The sequence below is a fragment of the Punica granatum genome, chromosome 7 (assembly GCF_007655135.1).
Source record: "Punica granatum isolate Tunisia-2019 chromosome 7, ASM765513v2, whole genome shotgun sequence".
Taxonomy (NCBI): Eukaryota; Viridiplantae; Streptophyta; class Magnoliopsida; order Myrtales; family Lythraceae; genus Punica; species Punica granatum.
In genome coordinates, this window is record NC_045133.1 from 4,514,838 (window position 1) to 4,535,762 (window position 20,925).

The following is a 20,925-nucleotide window of genomic DNA, read 5'->3' on the forward strand; positions in this document are numbered from 1 at the left end:
ATATGAATCAACTTTTGTATAATTTTACGAAATTATCTCTATTACCTTCTACTTTATTGAAGAAAAGTAAGCCTTCACAATAAAATTATAAAATTGCTCAAATTTTAAACTCATATATCTTATCTCGCTCCTCCATCAATTCACACGTGATCATCTTCCACTCCATTTTTTACTTATTTCTCTTTAAGCCCACTCTATCTCTATCTCAACCTAGGTTGATTTTCTTTTCTTTCACTAAAAAAATTATCTTTTTCAATTTTTATCACAATTTTTTAATAGCAGAACTATGTAAAATCACACAAGGTATATAATGATGAAAATATAGAGGCAACATTTTAAACTATGTCTTCTTCCATACTAATTGTCGCGCTGATGCAGAACCTAGTGTATAAATAATAAAAATTTAGTAAGTATGATTAAAAATATTGGATTTTTTTTAAAAAATGAAAGTAATGCAATTTAAAAAATATTTATTTCAATAAATTTTTTTCCAATTGATATATTTTTCTGACTTGATTTTTCATTTCAATAGAATATCCTAAAGAAAAAAAATAGAGAAATGCATTTAAATTTTCAATAAAAGTTTACAAAATAATTAATAGAAATATTATTTTCATAAATAGTCTTACAATGACACCTAGAAATCGAAAATTCAAAAAAATCATACCTAAATCGATCGAAAAATTCCGAAAATTTAAGTCCTTGAGGGTTAGGTTTAATTTTTAAAGAAAAAATTGTAAGGAAGTTGATCGACTTGATTTTATGCATATATAAATTTATTTTAGTAATTCATATAATATATCATAATTTATACTTAACAAATAAAATAAAAAAATAATACACTTTAGATCTCACCTAAGGTACAAAAGTAAATTTAATTTCAGTTGCAAACTGATAAAGTGTATTGATAATCGATATTAGATTTAAATTGGAAACAATTTATTTCTCCATTTTTTACACAGTACCTTTAGGGAGCAAGAACGAAAATGTACCTAGAGCTCGTGAAAAAGGACACTGACAGCATGGGGACTTTAAGCTTGTGCAACATTGTTAGCAAGTGGTGGTATCATACACTACAGTGACAATGGATAAAATGGTGGATGATGTTTGTGGACAAAATAAAACGAAGAGAATAAGAGTAAAGAGAGAATAAAAAACATGAGATAAGAGAAAACAAAATTAAATAAAAAATAAATTAATTGTACGGTATCTCTTTTCTCTAAAACTCTTCTTCTCTTCCTTTCTTTTTTATTCCCTCAACTGCGTACTTTTGTGTCCATAGAATCCCATAAAAAATTTGATTGAGACTTTGAAAACAAATTATCGATGACATAATGTCTAAAATAAATTTTTAAATAAATTAATATTAAATTTGAAAAATTCTTCAAAAATATAATTTTTTTAATCACAAGATATATGTTAGTAACTCATCAGAAAATATTCATCTATAAAATAATTTTAAAAAATTCTTAATATGAATTTTGAAAATCCATCGATGTAGATGTAAATAGAAAACATAAGAGATGAGCCGTGAGCATTGAATGGAAAAGTTATTTCATATTTTATACGTTTGTTAGAGTGAATATTTATAAGAAAGAATATGCTATGTAGTTTTTATAAGTATGAAAGAGTGCATTGAAATCGAAATGTCATGAGAAAGAATAAGTATAAGTTGGGTTTTGAAAGTTGGGGAGCGCAATGAGGAGGCTTCATATTAGTTTTTTCCTAATACTTGCGTTCATAGTTGAGAGTTCAATTGCTTGGTCATTACATTCTTAGCACCCTCATGATTGAATGACTATTTGATTGCTTGGTCATAATGATCATAATAAATTAGTAATATTAAATAATACATAAGATTCTCGGTTAAATATTAAATATTTTAAATGAAAAAATTTAAAGCTTTTCCAATCGCTAGGGGTTATTAAAAGTAATCTAAAAATTAAAGAAAAAGTTTTCAAATAAATTGAAGTATTTCTCCATAAAAGTTGAATAAGCTATTCTTTTATTATTTCTCCATAAAAGTTGAATAAGCTATTCTTTTATAACCCGCACCAATGCAAGGGCCTACATCTAATTACTTTAAAATGGTTTCATCATATATAATCAAAATAAATTACTTTAACTTGTAGTAATTTACTTTGAGTTTTTAGTCATTTATTAATAAATGAAGTGAATTACACATATTTCAAAATAAATTACACAAAATTGAAAGTATATTACACGTATTCTGAAGATGGTGTGACCATTGTATTGAAGGCACTTTAAAGAATCTCCCTTATTTTTCACTATGTGCATCACAATATTAGGAAAAAAGAAAAATAGAGAGATCATATAACCCTGAAGAAATATATGCTCTTACTTATCTGGTAGGAGAGATCCAGTCACCTTTTTACAGATGATGGGCCACTGTGATGGTAGTGGATCGATGGGACACCATCGTGTACTTGGCAAACCTCGACCAATTCATCAGGACAATATCTACTCGAATTATCACCTCCTAAGATAAGTCATGGTACATGTGTAGTGATTGAAACATTGAATGTTAACTTGACAACTACAGTGGTTACTGCACTAAATGTTAACAAGTGCTCTTGTCTAATATTTGAGTGAGCCATTCTTTTACGAGAAAATGAAGAAACGTATGATATCTCAAATCATTCCGATCCTTTCATGTGAAATTATATATGCATATCCAGCAATTGTATTTGTCCACTGCACAACATGATAATCGTGATATCATAGTATCTGATACAGACATATACAAATCATAAAAAGAGTATCCAGTTACCGCTGTGTCCACCTAGCGGGACCATCATATTAACAAGACATTAGATTTCATCTTTGAAAAAGAAGATCCGAATATATCTATTACCTTAATAGAACCAAAAAAAGAAAAAAGAAAAACAAATAAGCAAAAGAGAAAAATGAGAAAGAAAATAATCCATTGGGTCGTGCCTCCCACGCGCTGCAATCCTCACCCAGCATCATCAACCGTTATTTGTGTTAGTACATACAAAAGGAATGCGACGGGTCCTAGATAGACCTGGTCGGGGTACTTTCGCCCCTGGGTCGGGACTCAGGCCTCGTGGCACGATCACGGCCGTCCAAGCAACATAATTAATGATGATTTGATTATAAGAATCATCACTGATCCACCCCTCCATTTCCTTCCCCTTCCCTTTCCTTCCTTTCTGTCCCACCCCATAAACGGAGAGGAAAAAGGGAACGGAGGAAGGAAGGAATGGTGATTATAAGTAGAACTTGGTGAGCTTCTGTGTTCTTGAATGGATGAAGAAGAACTTCCTGTTGAGCTTGGTGAGCCTCTTGTTTTCCGAGCTCAAGATTGATCCTTTTTCCGATACCCTTTTTGCTGGTTTCAAGCAATCCTGTTTTTGGTTTGTCTTTGGATTTGCTTTCTTGTCGTTTCTCGCAAGTGTCTGATGGATGTTTCAAGTTTTGATTTTTTTTTTTTTAATGTGATTTCATGCAAAAGGGAGCTCGGTTTCTGACTCTTCTTCTCAAAGCAATGCATAAATCATCGGGCTGATAAATGGGTTGATAAAGGGAACTTAGCTGTGTAGCTAGATAGCTAATTCTTTGCTAGCTAGGGTTTGCTGCGTTTGACTGGATTGGTCAAAAGGAGGCCCTTTGCACTCCTCAAAAGCCCTTGCCTCCTTGAATTTCCTCATGCGTATCCTCTTGATTTGCGAGCTCATTTGATTCTGGATTTGTTCCATTTCTTGGCAGTTTTCTTGCTCTAGAATCTTCGTTTCATTTGGCTCTCCTAAAGGTTGCATCTTGATTTTCTGTTCTTGTTCTAGAAATCTTTCTTCTTCTTCTTCTTCTTCAATTTTGACTAAAATGAAGAGCTGTATGTGTCTGTAAGGTGCTTGTCTTTCCTACACTTTTGTTAAATTAAGTCTTGGGCAAATTTGCAGTTTAATTGTTAGCATGGATGAGTATTGTTATTTGGTTTATGTTATGTAGTGTGTGTAATTTTCAGTTGGAAACTGGTCTCAGCTGAAGTAGATGTGAGTAGATGTGAGCTTCTTTTCCTTTGTTTTTATCTTTAGCTGGAGAGTAAATGCAAATGAAGGTGTTCGATTGATATGTATTTTTTACATTTTAGATTGCTATATTGATCAGTCGACTGGTGTGCCTCGATGATTTACAACTCGAGGCTTGAACTACATCGATCTTTTGCAATGGTTTTTTTAATTCCATATGGTCATCAGAGTCGTGCATTATTGTCCCTCAAAGTATAGCATTTTTATGAAGTTTCTCTTTTTGTGCTTTTCGTTTCTTTGTTTGAATCGTTCTCATAGTTAGCTCATCAATAAGATGAAACCTTTTAGTTATGAGATGTAACATTTATGCTTGCAAGGCAGAAGGACTTCCAGCAGCCATAGCAATGTCTCTTAAATAACCTTTGTGAATTTGTTCTTTCTTCCAGGGTGTGCAGACTGTTACTAACGCTTTGGAGTGTCATAATCTGACAGCGAGAGAGAGCACGCTAGTCGGCATCCATGCTTGGAGACATGGCTGTTTACCAGCGTGCTCTCTTTCGTTGTCATACGATGTGCCTTCCGAGGCAAGATCCACTAGCTCTCCGGTATCATTTCATCTCATCAGGTGATTAATTTTATAATTTCCAATTGGAACTCCTAAGATCATGCACTTTAGTTTATTGTATCTGATTATATATGCATTTCCATTTGTACTATAGCACTCACTGTGCTATAAGTTTACGGACTTTATTTATTTCAATATTTTCATAATTAAAAGGACCATTTTCATTATGAATGAAGCTTTCAGCGGTTCTAGCCATCTTCAGAGCTCGACAATTGTTCCTCTCTCCCCACATGTGTTCAAGATATGTTGAGGGGAATCATGTTAATTACATTTGGGTTCTCTTTATCACATCAGAGAAGGAACCAATTAGTCGCTTTTTTCCTTTTCTTCTCTACAGTAAAAGAGATAAATAGCATCACAGAAAGAACCAAGCAAGTGTGGAGAATACGTTTGCATATTAACACGAGCATATCCCCTTACTATAGCATTCACTACGCCATAGGTTTACAAACCTAATCCGTTTCAATATCTTCTTTGTTCCTCTATCTCTCCATGGAGTTTCGAAAGATGTGGAGGGTAATCATGTTTCACTAAATTCCACCTATCTCTTATACAATACAACTATGCTAGATTCTCAATTGCACCCGACACACCAGGTCAGATAAAAGCGAACATCCACTATTTATAAATTAGAGTAATAAGGGGCCTTTTTCTTCTACTTCTTGGGTTAACATGAAAGCTATACTATTTTGCAATTCATCTAAGTGCCTTTATCTACTTGGAACATTCATTTGAGCGTTTTATGTATCATGTACCTTTTTGTGTTGCATATACAAGGAAAGAATAAAAATAAATTTATTCCGGTTCATGATAATTGTTCTCGGTACGATTACGCTCTGTGACTTTTCATTACATGACAAGAAAGATATCTTCTACAGGTGCATTTTATAGTTCATGGTATTGAATCGATTATGTCTATCTCTAACCATATTGAAATTGAGTTAAATATTGTATACGACTGTTTTCTTGTTGACAACTGTTGTTTTTTGTTATTAGAAAGTTTCAGATTGTCTTAAAAAAAATTAACTCACAATTTGAGGTTATCTTCAATACAGGCACTTTGCTTTGACCCAGACTGACATATTACGAGCCTTTGAGGTGTTTTTGTTCCTCTACTTACTCTTTCTTTCACCTTTTAAGATTGGATGATCTTCCCTTTGTAAGTTTCTTCAGCAAGAACATCAGGGAAATGCTATATTCACTTTAATTGGCATCGCTGAAGTGATCAAGGGTTAAGATCGCTGGACATGGTGGCTCCTGCTCACTTTTAGTTGACTCAGTGGCCATTAAACCATAGAAGTGGTTACTTAAAGTGATTATAGAGGATCCTCTTATCTTAGTCTTATCATGAACCACACTTTAATAAAAATGCAAGATATGTGGAAATAAATCAGTGTCATATTTTACATGGTAACATCACACTTGATGTGAACATAGAAGGATCTTATCTAGTCTGCTGGTTTCAAAAACAACTTCGCAAGGACTTTTCTTGCTCATATTCACACTATGTACTTACATTAGGTTTCTTTTGTGGCAGCAAATAAAAGTAGTGTATGGATATCTATGAAATTTGATATTTATATTAATTAATGTAGAATGAATGGTCATGATACTTGTTCCCTTGTTGTGGATTGAGTGTCTCTTAGGATAAAGGGAGGGGAGGACCAAATTTGAAGTGAAGAGAAGAAAGACGAGGTCCATGGTGTTTGATTTTTTTAATTTCATATATCCAATTGCAATTCTATCAATGCCAATCTTTCAAGAATGAAACTTTTATACGTTTTGCAAGAAATGGTTATATTATGTAACTCGTAAGTTGATTGTCCTATGTGATCTGTTTTATTATCATTATTTTTTAATTGAAGTCCTACGCGAGTTGAAAATTAGAAATAGAGGATGAAGTAATTATGTCCGGTATGTAACTGAGTTTTATCCACCAGCCTTTTCATTTCAATTATCTTATTAGGCCATCTTGACTGTAGAACTAGAAAAACTAGATTTTCGTTTTCCTTTTGTTTAAGGAATCTATTCCCTTGTTATAACATTTTCCTTCTTAAGTTATAACATTTAGACTTCTGCGATCTAGGATTTAAATTTTTGAACTTCCGTCAGTTTGAATCTCTGTAGCATTTAAATGTTTCCTGGGAAAAGGCTCGGCTGCTAGGATTTGTATTTTAGATACGGTTGCTGCGGTATTGCTTTCCTTTTTCGAGCTTCGAATGATTGCTGCCCAATTGTTCTTATAGATTAATTCTTCAATTTTGACATGTATTTTTTTTTTCCAGTTATTTGAGTTTTCTTTCCTCGGTTGAGGTCTCTTGGATAAGTGGACATTGTGAACATCCTGGATTCTTAACATCATCACAACTTATCCAAAAGGTCGTCTTCTTCGGATTTTAGCATGGTGCTCCATTTTTTTGCATGATGTCTGATCTCAATATTGTTCATATGACCCGATTGTTACAGAATATTTGAATCAGAAACCAGCAGGGGCAACTATGTTGCGGATTCCAGTCCATTACAACTCTGATCAGGATGCATATATTGTGTAGCTCTCTCGTCTTAGAATTTCGACCTTAAAATAGAGATCCCCGACTTGATCCCATTCTTGCATCAACATGCGAAAACTTCTTGACATCGACAGGCAATCTCACGAAGCATCTTTATTATCTTTGATTGGGATAAATAAAACATCGGACTGATACGGTCGAGATGGACCGTTAGCAATAACTTGTCATGTTGCCCGTCACCACCACCAGGCCGTCATACCGCCCCAAATGTTCGGACAGTAAGCTCGAGAAGAGCCCTTTAAGTTGAAGAGAGATCCTCTCTTTCTTGAAGATAAGCAAGAACATTGCCCAGATTCATCAAGCACATGCCGAGGTTGTTAAAAAAGGAGTGAAGCAGGATCCCGTTGTTGCCTTTGAGCTAATCTGGGCTTGTTCCAGCACAGACTCCATCGACTATGCCGGCAAGGTCTTTGCGAAGTTGGAAGCTCCGAACGTGTTTCATTTCACCGCTCTGATCGACGGGCACATCTTGTTGGGATTGGTTGCAGAAGCTATTCACTTGTACTATGAGATGGTTGGTGAATTGGTACATCCTGATAGCTATGTGACTGCTTCCGTCCTGAAAGCCTGCGGGCTCGGATTGGCATTGAGGGAAGGGAGGGAGGTCCATGGGCAAGTTGTGAAACTCGGGCTTAGCCGGAACCGTGTCGTCGGGATTAATCTCATGGAGGTCTATGGGAAGTGTGGGGTGTTTCAGGACGCGTGGAAGGTGTTTGATGATATGCCCGAACAAGATGCTATGTTAAGAACGGCCATGATGTCATGTTACTTTGATCATGGGCGAGTTGCGGAGGCGTGTGCTCTCTTCAGCGGGGTTGGGAAGAAGGACATGCTTTGTTGGACGGCTATGATTGATGGGCTAGTCCGGAATGGGGAGATGTGCAGGGCATTGGAGGTGTTCTGTGAGATGCAGAGGGAGAACATGAACCCGAACGAAGTGACAATAGTTTGCGTACTGTCTGCTTGTTCTCTGCAGGGAGCAATGGAGATCGGGAGATGGGTACATTCCTACTTGGGGAAGTTTGGGATTGATCTCAATCGGTTCGAAGGTGGTGCTCTGATAAACATGTACTCAAGATGAGGAGATATTGGTGAAGCAAGATGGGTTTTCTGTCAGTTGAGAGACAGAGATGTGACTACTTATAATGCCATGATCTCAGGGCTTGCTTGGCATGGGAAGAGTGTGGAAGCGATCGAAACCTTCGGGCTGATGAAAACACATGGGCTTCAACCGAATGGGGTAACTTTTGTCAGTCTATTGAATGCTTGTAGTCATGGAGGTGTGGTTGAATTTGGACTCGACATTTTTGACTCGATGAAAGAATATGGGATTGAGCCTCAAGTAGAGCATTATGGATGCATGATCGATCTTCTTGGTCGGATAGGTCGACTTGAAGAGGCTTATGCTTTTATGGAGAGCATGCACTTACCGCCAGACAATATAATGCTGGGATCTCTTCTTAGTGCTTGTAAGTTACATGGGGACTTTGAATTAGTGGAACAAGTGGCTAAGATTTTGATTGGTTGTGCTGATTTGGATTCGGGAACTCTTGTTCTCCTTGCTAACCTCTATGCTTCTTTCTATAGATGGGACGAAGCTGCTATAATCCGAGCGAAGATGAAGCAGAGTGGGATTCAAAAGGAACGGGTTGTAGCTTCATCGAAGTGGACGGCAATATCCACGAGTTCCTTCTCGGAGATATAAGGCATCCTGAGAGGGATCACATCTACTGAAAGTTGGAGGAGGTGGACGAAATGTTAAGATCGGAAGGCTACTCTCCTGCAACCAAAAGGGTTTTACACGATCTCCAACAGGCGCTGGCCATCCACAGCGAGAGGCGGGCGATATGTTTTGGGCTCATATCGACTAAAGCGAAAAGCCCATTGAGGGTGGTGAAGAACTTGAGGGTATATGGTGATTGCCACGAAGTGATCAAGCTCATCGGTAAGGTCACCGAGAGAAAAATCGTGGCTAGAGATCGTAACAGGTTTCATCATTTTGAGAATGGCGATTGTTCTTGTAGTAATCATTGGTGAAAAGGTCTTGTATGACCACTTCAATCGAGTAATGAGGTCCAGTTGGTTTTCCACATAATAAGAGTGTGGACTATGTGGATATGTTACCCTGTACATGCTGTGGAAGTTTCACTAGTGAATTTGCATGTGCGTTGCACGATAAATCTTCTTTGGTAAAGGTAAAATACATAATACTCGAACGACAAAATATATAAGAAAACTCTTTTAAAATAAGAAATATATAAATTATAAGTAAATTAATAGTATCTCTTTTCGAATGAAGTTATGTCCATTTCTAATCAAAAATTTGTTCTTACTTTAATTCAAAATAAAAAAATAAAAAAATAGTTAATAATATTTAGGAGGGTCGATGGCCCAAAAAAAAGCAAAAGCTTAGCCTTTTTAGTATTTCTAGCACGAACATTTTAAATTAAAAAAATTACAAATTATGAATTGCTTATAACGTCTAATGTGCTAGCACTTTCTTGTCAATTTTAATGGATTTTTCTAATATGACACTAATATTGAAGACATGACACATGGAAATTTACTAAGTGAACCCCATGGATATTTAAATATTAAATTAAAAATAAAAATTAATAAAGGAAACTAATAATATTAAAAAAAAATCCATTTAATTTTATAATAAAATAAATGAATAATACTAAATTCAATGAAAACTTATATATGTATATATTAATAATAGTATGTATATACGTGTAACATAAAAAAAGTATATAGAACGTTAATGTACTAGTGACAATGGCTGCAACTGCCCTCCTACAACTCCTCCACACTCCCTCCATTATCAGACCTTCGGTTCTCTTCTCGAGGCATTCACTATATTTAAATATATGAATCAATTTTTGTATAATTTTATGAAATTATCCCATTACCTTTTACTCTATTGAAGAAAAGTAAACCTTCACGATAAAACTATAAAATTACTCAAATTTTAAACTCATATATCTTATCTTGTTCCTCCATCGATTCACATGTGGTCATCTTCCACGCTATTTTTTACTTATTTCTCTCTAAGCCCACTCCATCTCTATCTCAACCTAGGTTAATTTTCTTTTGTTTCACTAAAAAAATTATCTTTTTCAATTTTCATCACAATTTTTTTAATAGCAGAACTATGTAAAATTACAAATGGTATATAATGATGAAAATATAGAGGCAATATTTTAAACTATGTTTTTTTTTCACACTACTCGTCGCGCTGGTGCAGAATCTAGTGTATGAATAATAAAACTTTGATAAGTATGATTAAAGAAATATTGGAAATGTTTTTAAAAAATGAAATTAATGCAATTTAAAAGAGATTTATTTCAAGAAAATTTTTCTAGTTGATATATATTTTTGACTTAAATTTCAATAGAATATTCTAAAGAAAAAAATAGAGAAATGCATTTAAATTTTTAATAAAAGTTTACAAAATAATTGATAGAAATATTATTTTCATAAATAGTCTTGTAATGACACTCATAAATCGAAAATTCAGAAAAATCAGACCCAAATCGATCGATAAATTCCGAAAATTTAAGACATTGAGGGTTGGGTTTAAGTTTTAAAGGAAAAAAATTGGAAGGAAGTTGATCGAACTCGATTTTATGTATATATAAATTTATTTTAGTAATTCATATTATATATCATAATTTATACATAACAAATAAAATAAAAAAATAATACACTTTAGATCTCATTTAAGGTACAAGAGTAAATTTAATTTTAGTGGCAAACTGATAAAGATATCAGATTTACATTGGAAGCAATTTATCTCTCATTCTTTTACACAGTACCCTTGGGGAGCATGAACGAAAATGAACCTAGAGCTTGTGAAAGAGGACATTGACAGCATGGGGACTTTAAGCTTGTGCAACATTGTTAACAAGTGGTGGTGGCAGGTATTACAGTGGCAATGAATAAAACGCTAGACGATGTCTGTGAATAGAAGAAAATGAAGAGAATAAGAATAGAGAGAGAAGAGAAACATGGGATAAGAGAAAAAAATGAAATAAAAAAGAAATTAATTGTATGATATCTCTTTTCTCTAAAACTCTTCTTCTCTTAACCCCAAGGGGTTTGGTCTAACAGTTAAGGTGCGCCTAAACTTGCACCCGATCCCGGATTCGAATCTCCTTGGGGCCACCAGAGCGCCATTGGCGTGATTACCCGCTCTGTGCGTCGTCGGGGGTTCACAGAGCCTTGAGGATTAGTCAGGCGAAACTTGGACACCTCGAGTTAGCAAAAAAACAAAAAACAAAAAAGGAAACTCTTCTTCTCTTACTTTCTTTTTTATTCCCTCAACTTCGTACTTTTGTGTTCATAGAATCCCATAAAAAAAATTGATTGAGACTTTAAAAAAAAATTACTGATGACATAATGTCTTAATAAATTTTTAAATAAATTAATATAAAATTAGAAAAATTCTTCAAAAAATATAAATTTTTTAATCACAAGATATATGTCAGTAACTCATCAGAAAATATCAATTTATAAAATAATTTTTAAAAATTCTTTATGTGAATTTTGAAAATCCATCGGTGCAGATGTAAATAGAAAACATGAGAGAGGAACCTTGAGCGTTGAATGAAGAACTTATTTCATATTTGATACATTCGTCAGAGTGAATAATTATGGAAAAGAACATGCTATGTAGTTTATATAGTGAAAAAGTATGAAAGAGTGCCTTGAAATCGAAAGGTCATGAGAAATAATAGGTATAAGTTGGTTTTTGAAAGTCGGGGAGCGTAATGAGGAGACTTCACATTAGTTTTTTTCCTAATACTCGCATTCATAGTTAAGAGCTCAATTGCTTGGTCATTACATTATTAGCACCCTCGTGATTGAATGACTATTTGATTGCTAGGCCATAATGATCATAATAAATTAGTATATTAAATAATAAATAAAGTTCTCGATTAAATATTAAATATTTTAAATGAAAACTTTAAAACTTTTTAGATCACTAATGAATATTAAAAGTAATCTAAAAATTAAAGAAAAAGTTTTCAAATAAATTAAAGTATTTCTCCATAAAAGTTGAATAAGCTAACATTTATTCTTTTATAAACCGTGCCAATGCAAGGACCTGCATCTAATTATTTTAAAATGGTTTCATCATATATAATCAAAATAAATTACTTTAATTTGTAGTAATTTACTTTGAGTTTTTAGTAATTTATTAATAAATGAAGTGAATTGCACATATTTCAAAATAAATTACACAAAATTGAAAGTATATTACACGTATTCTGAAGATGGTGTGACCATTGTATTGAAGGCACATTACAAAATCTCCCTTATTTTTCACATCACAATATTAGGAAAAAAGAAAAACAGAAAGATCATATAGCCCTAAAAATATAGACATACTCATGTCTGGTAGGAAAGATCTAGTCACCTTTTTATAGATGAGGAGCCACTGCGATGGTCATGGATTGATCGACACCATCATGTACTCGACAAACCTCAACCAATTCATCAAGACAATATCTACTCGAACGATCACCTCCTAAGATAAGCCATGATAAATGTGTAGTGATTCAAATATTGAATGTTAACATGACAACTACAGCGATTGCCACACTGAATGTTAACAAGCGCTCTTGTCTAATATTTGAGTGAGCCATTCTTTTACGAGAAAAATAAGAAAAGTGTGATACCTCAAACATTTCAATCCTTTCATGCGAAATTATATATGTAAGTATTATCTTGCAAGTGCATCTATCCACCACACAATATGATAATTGTGATGTCATAGTACCTAATATATACAGGTACGAATCATAAAAGAGCACCCAATTATGGCTGTGTCCAGCTTGCAGAAGGGACCATCATATTAACAAGACATTAGATTTCATCCTTGAAAAAGAAGATCCTAATCTATCTATTACCTTAATGATAGAATCAAAAAAAAAAAGCAAAAGAGAAAAATTAGAAAGAAAATAATCCATTAGGTCGTGCCTCCCACGCGCTGCAATCCTCACCCAGCATCATCAACCGTTGTTTGTGTTAGTACATACAAAAGGAATGCGACGGGTCCTAGACAGACCTGGTCGGGGTACTTTCGTCCCTAGGTCGGGACACAGGCCTCGTGGCACGGCCACGGCCGTCCAAGAAACATTAATTAATGATTATTTGATTATAAGAATCATCACAATCAACACTGATCATCATCACTGATCCACCCATCCCCCTCCCCCCCCCCCCCCCCCCCCCCCCCCCCCCCCCCCCCCTCCCCAAACAAGCATCCTTCCACTTCCCTTTCCTTCCTTTTTGTCCCACCCCATAAACGGAAAGAGGAAAAAGGGAACGGAGGAAGGAAGGAATGGTGATTATAAGTAGAACCTGGTGAGCTTCTGTGTTCTTGAATGGATGAAGAAGAATAAGGTCCACAATCTTGTTTTCCGAGCTCAAGATTGATCCTCTTTCCGATACCCTTTTTGCTGGATTCAAGCAATCCTGTTTTTGGTTTGTCTTTGGATTTGCTTTCTTGTCGGTTCTTGCAAGTGTCTGATGGATGTTTCAAGTTTTGATTTTTTTTTCTTTTTAATGTGATTTCATGCAAAAGGGAGCTCGGTTTCTGATCCTTCTTCTCAAAGCAATGCATAAATCATCGGGCTGATAAATGGGTTGATAAAGGGAACTTAGCTGTGTAGCTAGATAGCTAATTCTTTGCGAGCTAGGGTTTGATGGCTGTATGTGAATAAAATGAAGTGCTGTATGTGCCTGTAAGGTGTGTGTCTTTCCTACACTTTTGTTAAATTAAGTCTTGGACAAATTTGCAGTTTAATTGTTAGCATGCATGAGCTTTGAGTCTCAGCTGAGGTTGTCCAGTCTAACATCTCTAACAGATCATGGAGTAGATGCGAGTTTCTTTTCCTTTCTTTTTTATCCTTAGCTGGAGAGTAAATGCAAATAAAGGTGTTAGATTGATATGTATTTTTTATATTTTAGATTGCTATATTGATCAGTCGACTGGTGTGCCTTGATGATTTACAACTTGAGTCTTGAACTACATCGATCTTTTGCAATAGTTTTTTTAATTGCATATGGTCATTAGAGTCGTGTATTATTGTCCCTCAAAGTACAGGATTTTTATGAAGTTTCTCTTTTTGTGCTTTTCATTTCTTTGTTTGAGTCTTTCTCATTGTTAGCTCATCAATAAGATGAAACCTTTTAGTTATGAGATGTAACATTTTTGCTTGCAAGGCAGGAGGACTTCCAGCAGCCATAGCAACTGTATAATAACCTTTTAATTAAAAGCTTTAGCTGATCAAAGGGTTTACATACATGTCTCAATGTCTCTTAAATAACGTTTGTGAATTTGTTCTTTCTTGCAGGGTGTGCAGACTGTTACTAACACTTTGGAGTGTCGTAATCTGACAGCGAGAGAGAGCACACTAGTCGGCATCCATGCTGGGAGACATGGCTGTGTACAAGCGTGCTCTCTTTCGTTGTCATACGATGTGCCGTCCAAGGGAAGATCCACTACTCTCTGTTATCATTTCATCTCATCAGGTAATTAATTTTATAATTTCCAATTGGAACTCCTAAGATCATGCACTTTAGTTTATTGTATCTGATTACATATGCATTTCCATTTGTTCTATAGCACCCACTATGCTATAGGTTGACGAACTTTATTTATTTCAATATTTTCATAATTAAAAGGACCATTTTCATATGAGTGAAGCTTTCAGGGGTTCGAGCCATCTTCAGTGCTCAACAATTGTTCCTCTCTCCCCGCATGTGTTCAAGATATGTCGAGGGGAAGCATGTTAATTACATTTGGGTTCTTTATCACATCAGAGATGGAACCAATTAGTCTCCTTTTCCTTAATCTTCTCTACAGTAAAAGAGGAAAATAGCATCACAGAAAGAACCAAGCATGTGTGGAGAATACAAATAATATCATTAAAAGCCAAAAGAACAACCATTAGGACAATCTATAGAGTCCTTTGCGTATTAACATGAGCATATCCCCTTTGTACTATAACATTCACTACACTATAGGTTTACAAACCCAATCCAATTCAATATAAATGAAGCTTTGGGGGGTTCCATCCGCCTTGAATGCTCTTTGTTCCTCTATCTCTCCATGGAGTTTCGAAAGATGTGGAGGGGAATCATGTTTCACTAAATTCCTCTCTTATACAATACAGCTATTTTAGATTCTCAATTGCACCGGACACACTAGGTCGGATAAAAGCGAAAGTCCACTATTTATAAATTAGAGTAATAAGGGGCCTCTTTCTTCTACTTCTTGGGTTAACATGAAAGCTATACTATTTTGCAATTTATCTAAGTACCTTTATCTACTTGGAACATTCATTTGAGCATTTTATGTATTATGTACCTTTTTGTGTTGCATATACAAGGAAAGAATAAAAATAAATTTATTCTAGTTCATGATAATTGTTCTCGGTACGATTATTCTCCTTGACTTTTCATTACATGACAAGAAAGATATCTTCTACAGCTGCATTTTTAGTTCATGGAATTGAATTGATTGCGTCTCTCTCTAAACCATATTGAAATTGAGTTAAATATTGTATACAACTGTTTTCTTGTTGACAACTGTTGTTTTTCGTTATTAGAAAGTTTCAGATTGTCTTAAAAATTAACTCACAATTTGCGGTTATCTTCAATACAGGCACTTTGCTTTGACCCAGACCGACATACTACGAGCCTTTGAGGTGTTTTTGTTCCTCTACTTACTCTTTTCTTTCACCTTTCAAGATTGGATGACCTTCTCTTTGTAAGCTTCTTCAGCAAGAACATCAGGGAAATGCTATATGCACTTTAATTGGCATCACTGAAGTGATTAAGGGTTAAGATCGCTGGATGGTGGCACCTGCTCACTTTTAGTTGACTCAGTGACCATTTTTTTTTAACCCATAGAAGTGGTTACTTAAAGTGATTATAGAGGATCCTCTTATCTTAGTCTTATCATGAACCTCACTTTTATAAAAATGCAAGATATGTGGTAACATCACACTTACTGTGAACATAGAAGGATCTTATCTAGTCTGCTGGTTTCAAAAACAACTTTGCAAGGACTCTTCTTGCTTATATTCACACTGTATGTACATTAGGTTTTTTTTGTGGCAGCAAATAAAAGTAGTGTGTCGACATCTATGAAATTTGATATTTATATTAAATAGTGTAGAATGAATGGTCATGATACTTGTTCCCTTGTTGTGGATTGAATGTCTCTTAGGATACTGGGAGGGGAGCACCAAATTTGAAGCGAAGAGAAGAAAGACGAGGTGCATGTTGTTTGATTTTTTAATTTGATATATCCAATCATTCAAGAATGAAACTTTTATACGTTTTGCAAGAAATGGTTATATTATGTAACTCGTAAGATGATTGTCCAATGTGATCTATTTTTTTGAATGGAAGTCCTACGTGAGTTGAAAATTAGAAATAGAGGATGAAGTAATTAGGTCTGGTATGTAACTGAGTTTTATCTACCATCCTTTTCTTTTCAATTATCATATTAGGCCCTCTTGACTGTAGAACTAGAAAAACTAGATTTTTCATTTTGCTTTTGTTTAAGGAATCTATTCCCTTGTTATAATTGTGGTACGTAATGTTGTCGTTCTTAAATTGATGGATGGTGTAAAGGTCAATTTTGATATCGACTTGATGCGTGAAAGTTACTGCTGGTTTGATAAAGCTTACTAAGTGCTTGGGATTGTTATAAGTTTATTATAAAAAAGAATGAACGGGACAAAGAGAAGAGGGGGGGAGAGAGAGAGAGAGAGAAAAGAGATAATTAGAATGGTTTGGTTTCAGAGATATGTCAAGAATCACTTGCTAAATCACGTTGTTTCAAATTTTCAATAACAATTTGCATTACATAATTACTGTTGTTTTTTTAAATTAATTGGCTTATTATTTCTCTTTGCATCTTGTCTCTCCAGATCTTCCTCGTATTCATTTTTTCTTAACATATTTCAATATAATTTTTAGCACTACTCTATTTCGTGTCAACAAATACAAACCTGGAAATGAGAAATGGGCATGATGGTAGTTGAGGTAAGCATCCAACACATTTATAAAGCGATAAATAATAACTTAAAACATTTGTATATTACCTACTAGATGAAATAAGGGGGCTTCTTACTTGAGTGACCCCTAAATCTATCTTGGGATCCTCTCCTCTCTCTGATCCCTTACTTTCCCCCAGTGAATTTTTGATTAAATGGTCTCCTACATATTTCATGAAAAGGTCTAATTTCATCACCAAAAGAAAGTATTTTTTTCTTGTGCATATATCCTCATTTAATGGACAGTATCTCATTCTACAGAGATGCTGTAAAGAATATTCATCTTTTCTAATATGAAAAATCTTCACTGTTGGAATAGTTTGTCAGTTAACTTAATCTGGCAACTAAAGCTGCGATTACATACTCAGGTTAAAGATCGAACTCTTTGGTTGATCATCTTTAGGAAGTGAGTTGAGCTCAACAGTACTGGTGTAATTTCTGTGTACTTTATTGTAACTTATTGTAGAGACATACATGAACCCTAATAAGTGACTAGTTCGAACTTATTCCATTCAATGCATCACTCAACTAGGCATAGAAGTCTAATGATTATTTAAAGGTGTACAAAAATTTCCTAGACGACGCTGGTCCCCTTTTGCGTGGTTTTTGATGATCGGTTTCTCTGACGGAAAAGTTGTGCTCATCTTCAGGTCAGAGTTGTGGCTTTGCAGCTGGAAAGGAGAAATTGTAGTGTTTCTGCTACTGAATGAAGCAATTCGGCCTTTTCCGGTAACACAACTGTTCCGAAGCACTCAGTTTAGAGATAGACTACAAGTTGACTGGGAGTTATTTGGACTTCTGTGAGTTAGACCATTGAACTTCTGTCACTTTGAAACTTTTAGACTTTCATAGGTAATAACATTTAGACTTCTGCAATCTAGGATTTAAATGTTTGAACTTCCGTCAGTTTGAATCTTTGTAGCGTTTAAATGTTGCCTGGGAAATGGCTAGGCTGCTAGGATTTGTATTTTGGATACGGTTACTGCGGCATTGCTTTCCTTTTTCAAACTTGGAATGATCGTCTGCCCAATTGTTCTTATAGATCAATTCTTCAATTATGACATTTTTTTTTTCCAGTTATTTGGGATTCCTTTCCTCGGTTGAGCTCTCTCGGATAAGTGTACATTGTGAACATCTTGGATTCTTAATATCGTCACAACTTATCCAAAAGGTTGTTGTCTTTGGATGTTAGCACGGTGCTCTTTTTTTTCGCATGATGTCTGATCTCGATATTGTTCATAAAACCTGACTGTTGCACTCTTTACAGAATATTTGAATCAGAAACCAGCAGGGACAACTATGTTGCGGATTGCAGTCCATTACAACTCTGATCAGGATGCATATGTTGTGTAGCTTTCTCGTCTTAGAAATTCAACAGTAAAATAGAGAACCCTGGATTGATCCCATTCTTGCTTCAATATGCACTGCCTCGAGAATCAGTCGATGCGATGCTATGGCTAAGTGCAGTGTCATACACGATGGAATTGATATCATGATTCGGATGGATGCATCAATATGCAAAAACTTCTCGACACCTACAGGCAACCTTACGGAGAGTCTTTATTATCGTCGATCGGGATAAAACATTGGACTGATACGATGGATCATTAGCAATGACTTGATAATTGAGCGGTTGGACTTGGTTCATCTGTTAACAAGTGCGTCTGCTCTCCCCGCGGTCTAAAACCGTGAATTTTGGCGCCAAAATTATCGCGAGTAATTCCATGTTGCCGGTCACCACCATTGGCCCACCATACCGCCCCAAATGTTCTGACAGTAAGCTCGAGAAGAGCCCTTTAAGTCGAAGAGAGATCCTCTCTTTCTTGAAGATAAGCAAGAACGTTGCCCAGATTCATCAAGCACATGCCAAGGTTGTTAAAAAAGCATTGGAACAGGATCCCGTTATTGCCTTTGAGCTAATTCGGGCTTGTTCCGGCGCGACTGCTTCCGTCCTGAAAGCTTGCGGGCTCGGATTGGCATTGAGGGAAGGGAAGGAGGTCCATGGGCAAGTTGTGAAACTCGGGCTTAGCCGGAACCGTGTCGTCGGGATTAATCGGATGGAGGTCTATGGGAAGTGTGGGGAGTTTCAGGACGCGTGGAAGGTGTTTGATGATATGCCCGAACAAGATGCTATTGTAAGGACGGCCACGATGTCATGTTACTTTGATCATGGGCGAGTTGCGGAGGCGTGCGCCCTCTTCAGCGGGGTTGGGAAGAAGGACACGGTTTGTTGGACGGCTATGATTGATGGGCTAGTCCGGAATGGGGAGATTGGAGGTGTTCAGGGAGATGCAGAGGGAGAACGTGAACCCGAACGAAGTGACAATAGTTTGCGTACTGTCTGCTTGTTCTCTGCAGGGAGCAATGGAGATAGGGAGATGGGTACATTCCTACTTGGGCTTGCTTTGCATGGGAAGAGTGTGGAAGTGATCGAAACCTTCAGGCTGATGAAAACACATGGGCTTCAACCGAATGGGTTAACTTTTGTCAGTCTATTGAATGCTGGTAGTCATGGAGGTTTGGTTGAATTTGGACTCGAGATTTTTGACTTGACGAAGGAATATGGGATTGAGCCTCCAGTAGAGCATTATGGATGCATGATCGATCTTCTTGGTCGCATAGGTCGACTTCAAGAGGCTTATGCTTTTATGGAGAGCATGAACCTACCGCCAGATAATATAATGCTGGGATCTCTTCTTAGTGCTTGTAAGTTACATGGGGACTTTGAATTAGCGGAACAAGTGGCTAAGATTTTAATTGGTTGTGCTGATTTGGATTTGGGAACTCTTGTTCTGCTTGCTAACCTCTATGCTTCTTTCGGGAGATGGGATGAAGCTGCGATAATTTGAGCAAAAATGAAGCAGAGTGGGATTCAAAAGGAACGGGTTGTAGCTCCATCGAAGTGGACGGCAATATCCACGAGTTCCTTCTCGGAGCTCAGGCATCCTGAGAGCGATCATATCTACCGAAAGTTGGAGGAGGTGGATGAAATGTTAAGATCGGAAGGCTACTCTCCTGCAACCAAAGGGGTTTTACATGATCTCTAGGAGCAGGAGCGGCAACAGGCACTGGCTATTCACAGAGAGGCTGGCGATATGTTTCGGGCTCATATCGACTGAAGCGAAATGCCCATTGAGGGTGGTGAAGAACTTGAGGGTATGAAATGATTGCCACGAAGTGATCAAGCTCCTCAGTAAGGTCACTGAGAGAAAAATCGTGGTTAGAGATCGCAACAGGTTCCATCATTTTGAGAATGACGCTTGTTCTTGTAGTGATCATTGGTGAAAGGTTTTGTATGACCAGTTCAATCGACTAACAAGATACGGTTAGTTTTCCACATAAGAGTGTAGACTATGTGGATATGTTACCCTGTGCATGCTGTAGAAGTTTCACGTACTAGTGAATTTACCCTGTACATGTTGTGGATTTATGGTCATTTCTTGTCAGAAATTTGTTTTTACCTTAAATTATAAATAGACAAAATAAAAAATAGTTAATAATATCTATGAGGATTGATGGCCTAAAGAAAATAAAAATTTGGCCATTTTATTATTTATAGGATGAACTTTTTTAACTAAAAAAATTTCAAATTATGAGTTTCTTATAACTTTTAGTGTGCCATTACTTTTCTGTCAATTTTA

At 35.9% G+C, this 20,925-nt stretch overlaps 2 protein-coding genes and 1 pseudogene across 5 annotated transcripts; all 3 read left to right on the top strand.

Annotated features, from left to right (window-relative positions):
- The first annotated feature begins 2,784 nt into the window (after nt 1–2,784).
- On the top strand, nt 2,785–7,455 carry LOC116213786. 4 transcript variants are annotated; one of them, XM_031548843.1, is made up of 4 exons: nt 2,785–3,318; nt 4,457–4,635; nt 6,921–7,014; nt 7,102–7,455. In XM_031548843.1, the coding sequence occupies exons 1-4, from the start codon at nt 3,292–3,294 to the stop codon at nt 7,108–7,110; spliced, it is 309 nt and encodes a 102-aa protein (XP_031404703.1). In that variant the 5' UTR covers nt 2,785–3,291; the 3' UTR covers nt 7,111–7,455. The 4 variants fall into 4 exon arrangements, with proteins under 4 accessions (XP_031404703.1, XP_031404706.1, XP_031404707.1 ...); XM_031548846.1 differs by lacking the exon at nt 6,921–7,014 and having other exon boundaries at nt 3,006–3,318; XM_031548847.1 differs by lacking the exons at nt 6,921–7,014; nt 7,102–7,455 and adding an exon at nt 6,282–6,463 and having other exon boundaries at nt 3,039–3,318.
- Nucleotides 7,254–8,488, top strand: LOC116213686 (putative pentatricopeptide repeat-containing protein At5g59200, chloroplastic). Its single transcript, XM_031548716.1, has 2 exons — nt 7,254–7,279; nt 7,455–8,488. The coding sequence occupies exons 1-2, from the start codon at nt 7,254–7,256 to the stop codon at nt 8,284–8,286; spliced, it is 858 nt and encodes a 285-aa protein (XP_031404576.1). The 3' UTR covers nt 8,287–8,488.
- Nucleotides 8,489–13,460: 4,972 nt separating this feature from the next.
- On the top strand, nt 13,461–20,759 carry LOC116213784 (annotated as a pseudogene).
- The last annotated feature ends 166 nt before the right edge of the window (nt 20,760–20,925 follow it).

What these genes read in the sequence shown, in the direction of transcription:
- LOC116213686 (XM_031548716.1), top strand. Translation starts at nt 7,254, where the DNA reads ATGCGAAAACTTCTTGACATCGACAG. An exon ending in AAACTTCTTGACATCGACAG is followed by an intron (nt 7,280 to 7,454) that starts GCAATCTCACGA and finishes TTTAAGTTGAAG; the next exon opens with AGAGATCCTCTCTTTCTTGA.
- LOC116213786 (XM_031548843.1), top strand. Translation starts at nt 3,292, where the DNA reads ATGAAGAAGAACTTCCTGTTGAGCTTG. An exon ending in AGAACTTCCTGTTGAGCTTG is followed by an intron (nt 3,319 to 4,456) that starts GTGAGCCTCTTG and finishes TCTTTCTTCCAG; the next exon opens with GGTGTGCAGACTGTTACTAA. An exon ending in GTATCATTTCATCTCATCAG is followed by an intron (nt 4,636 to 6,920) that starts GTGATTAATTTT and finishes TTTTTTTTCCAG; the next exon opens with TTATTTGAGTTTTCTTTCCT.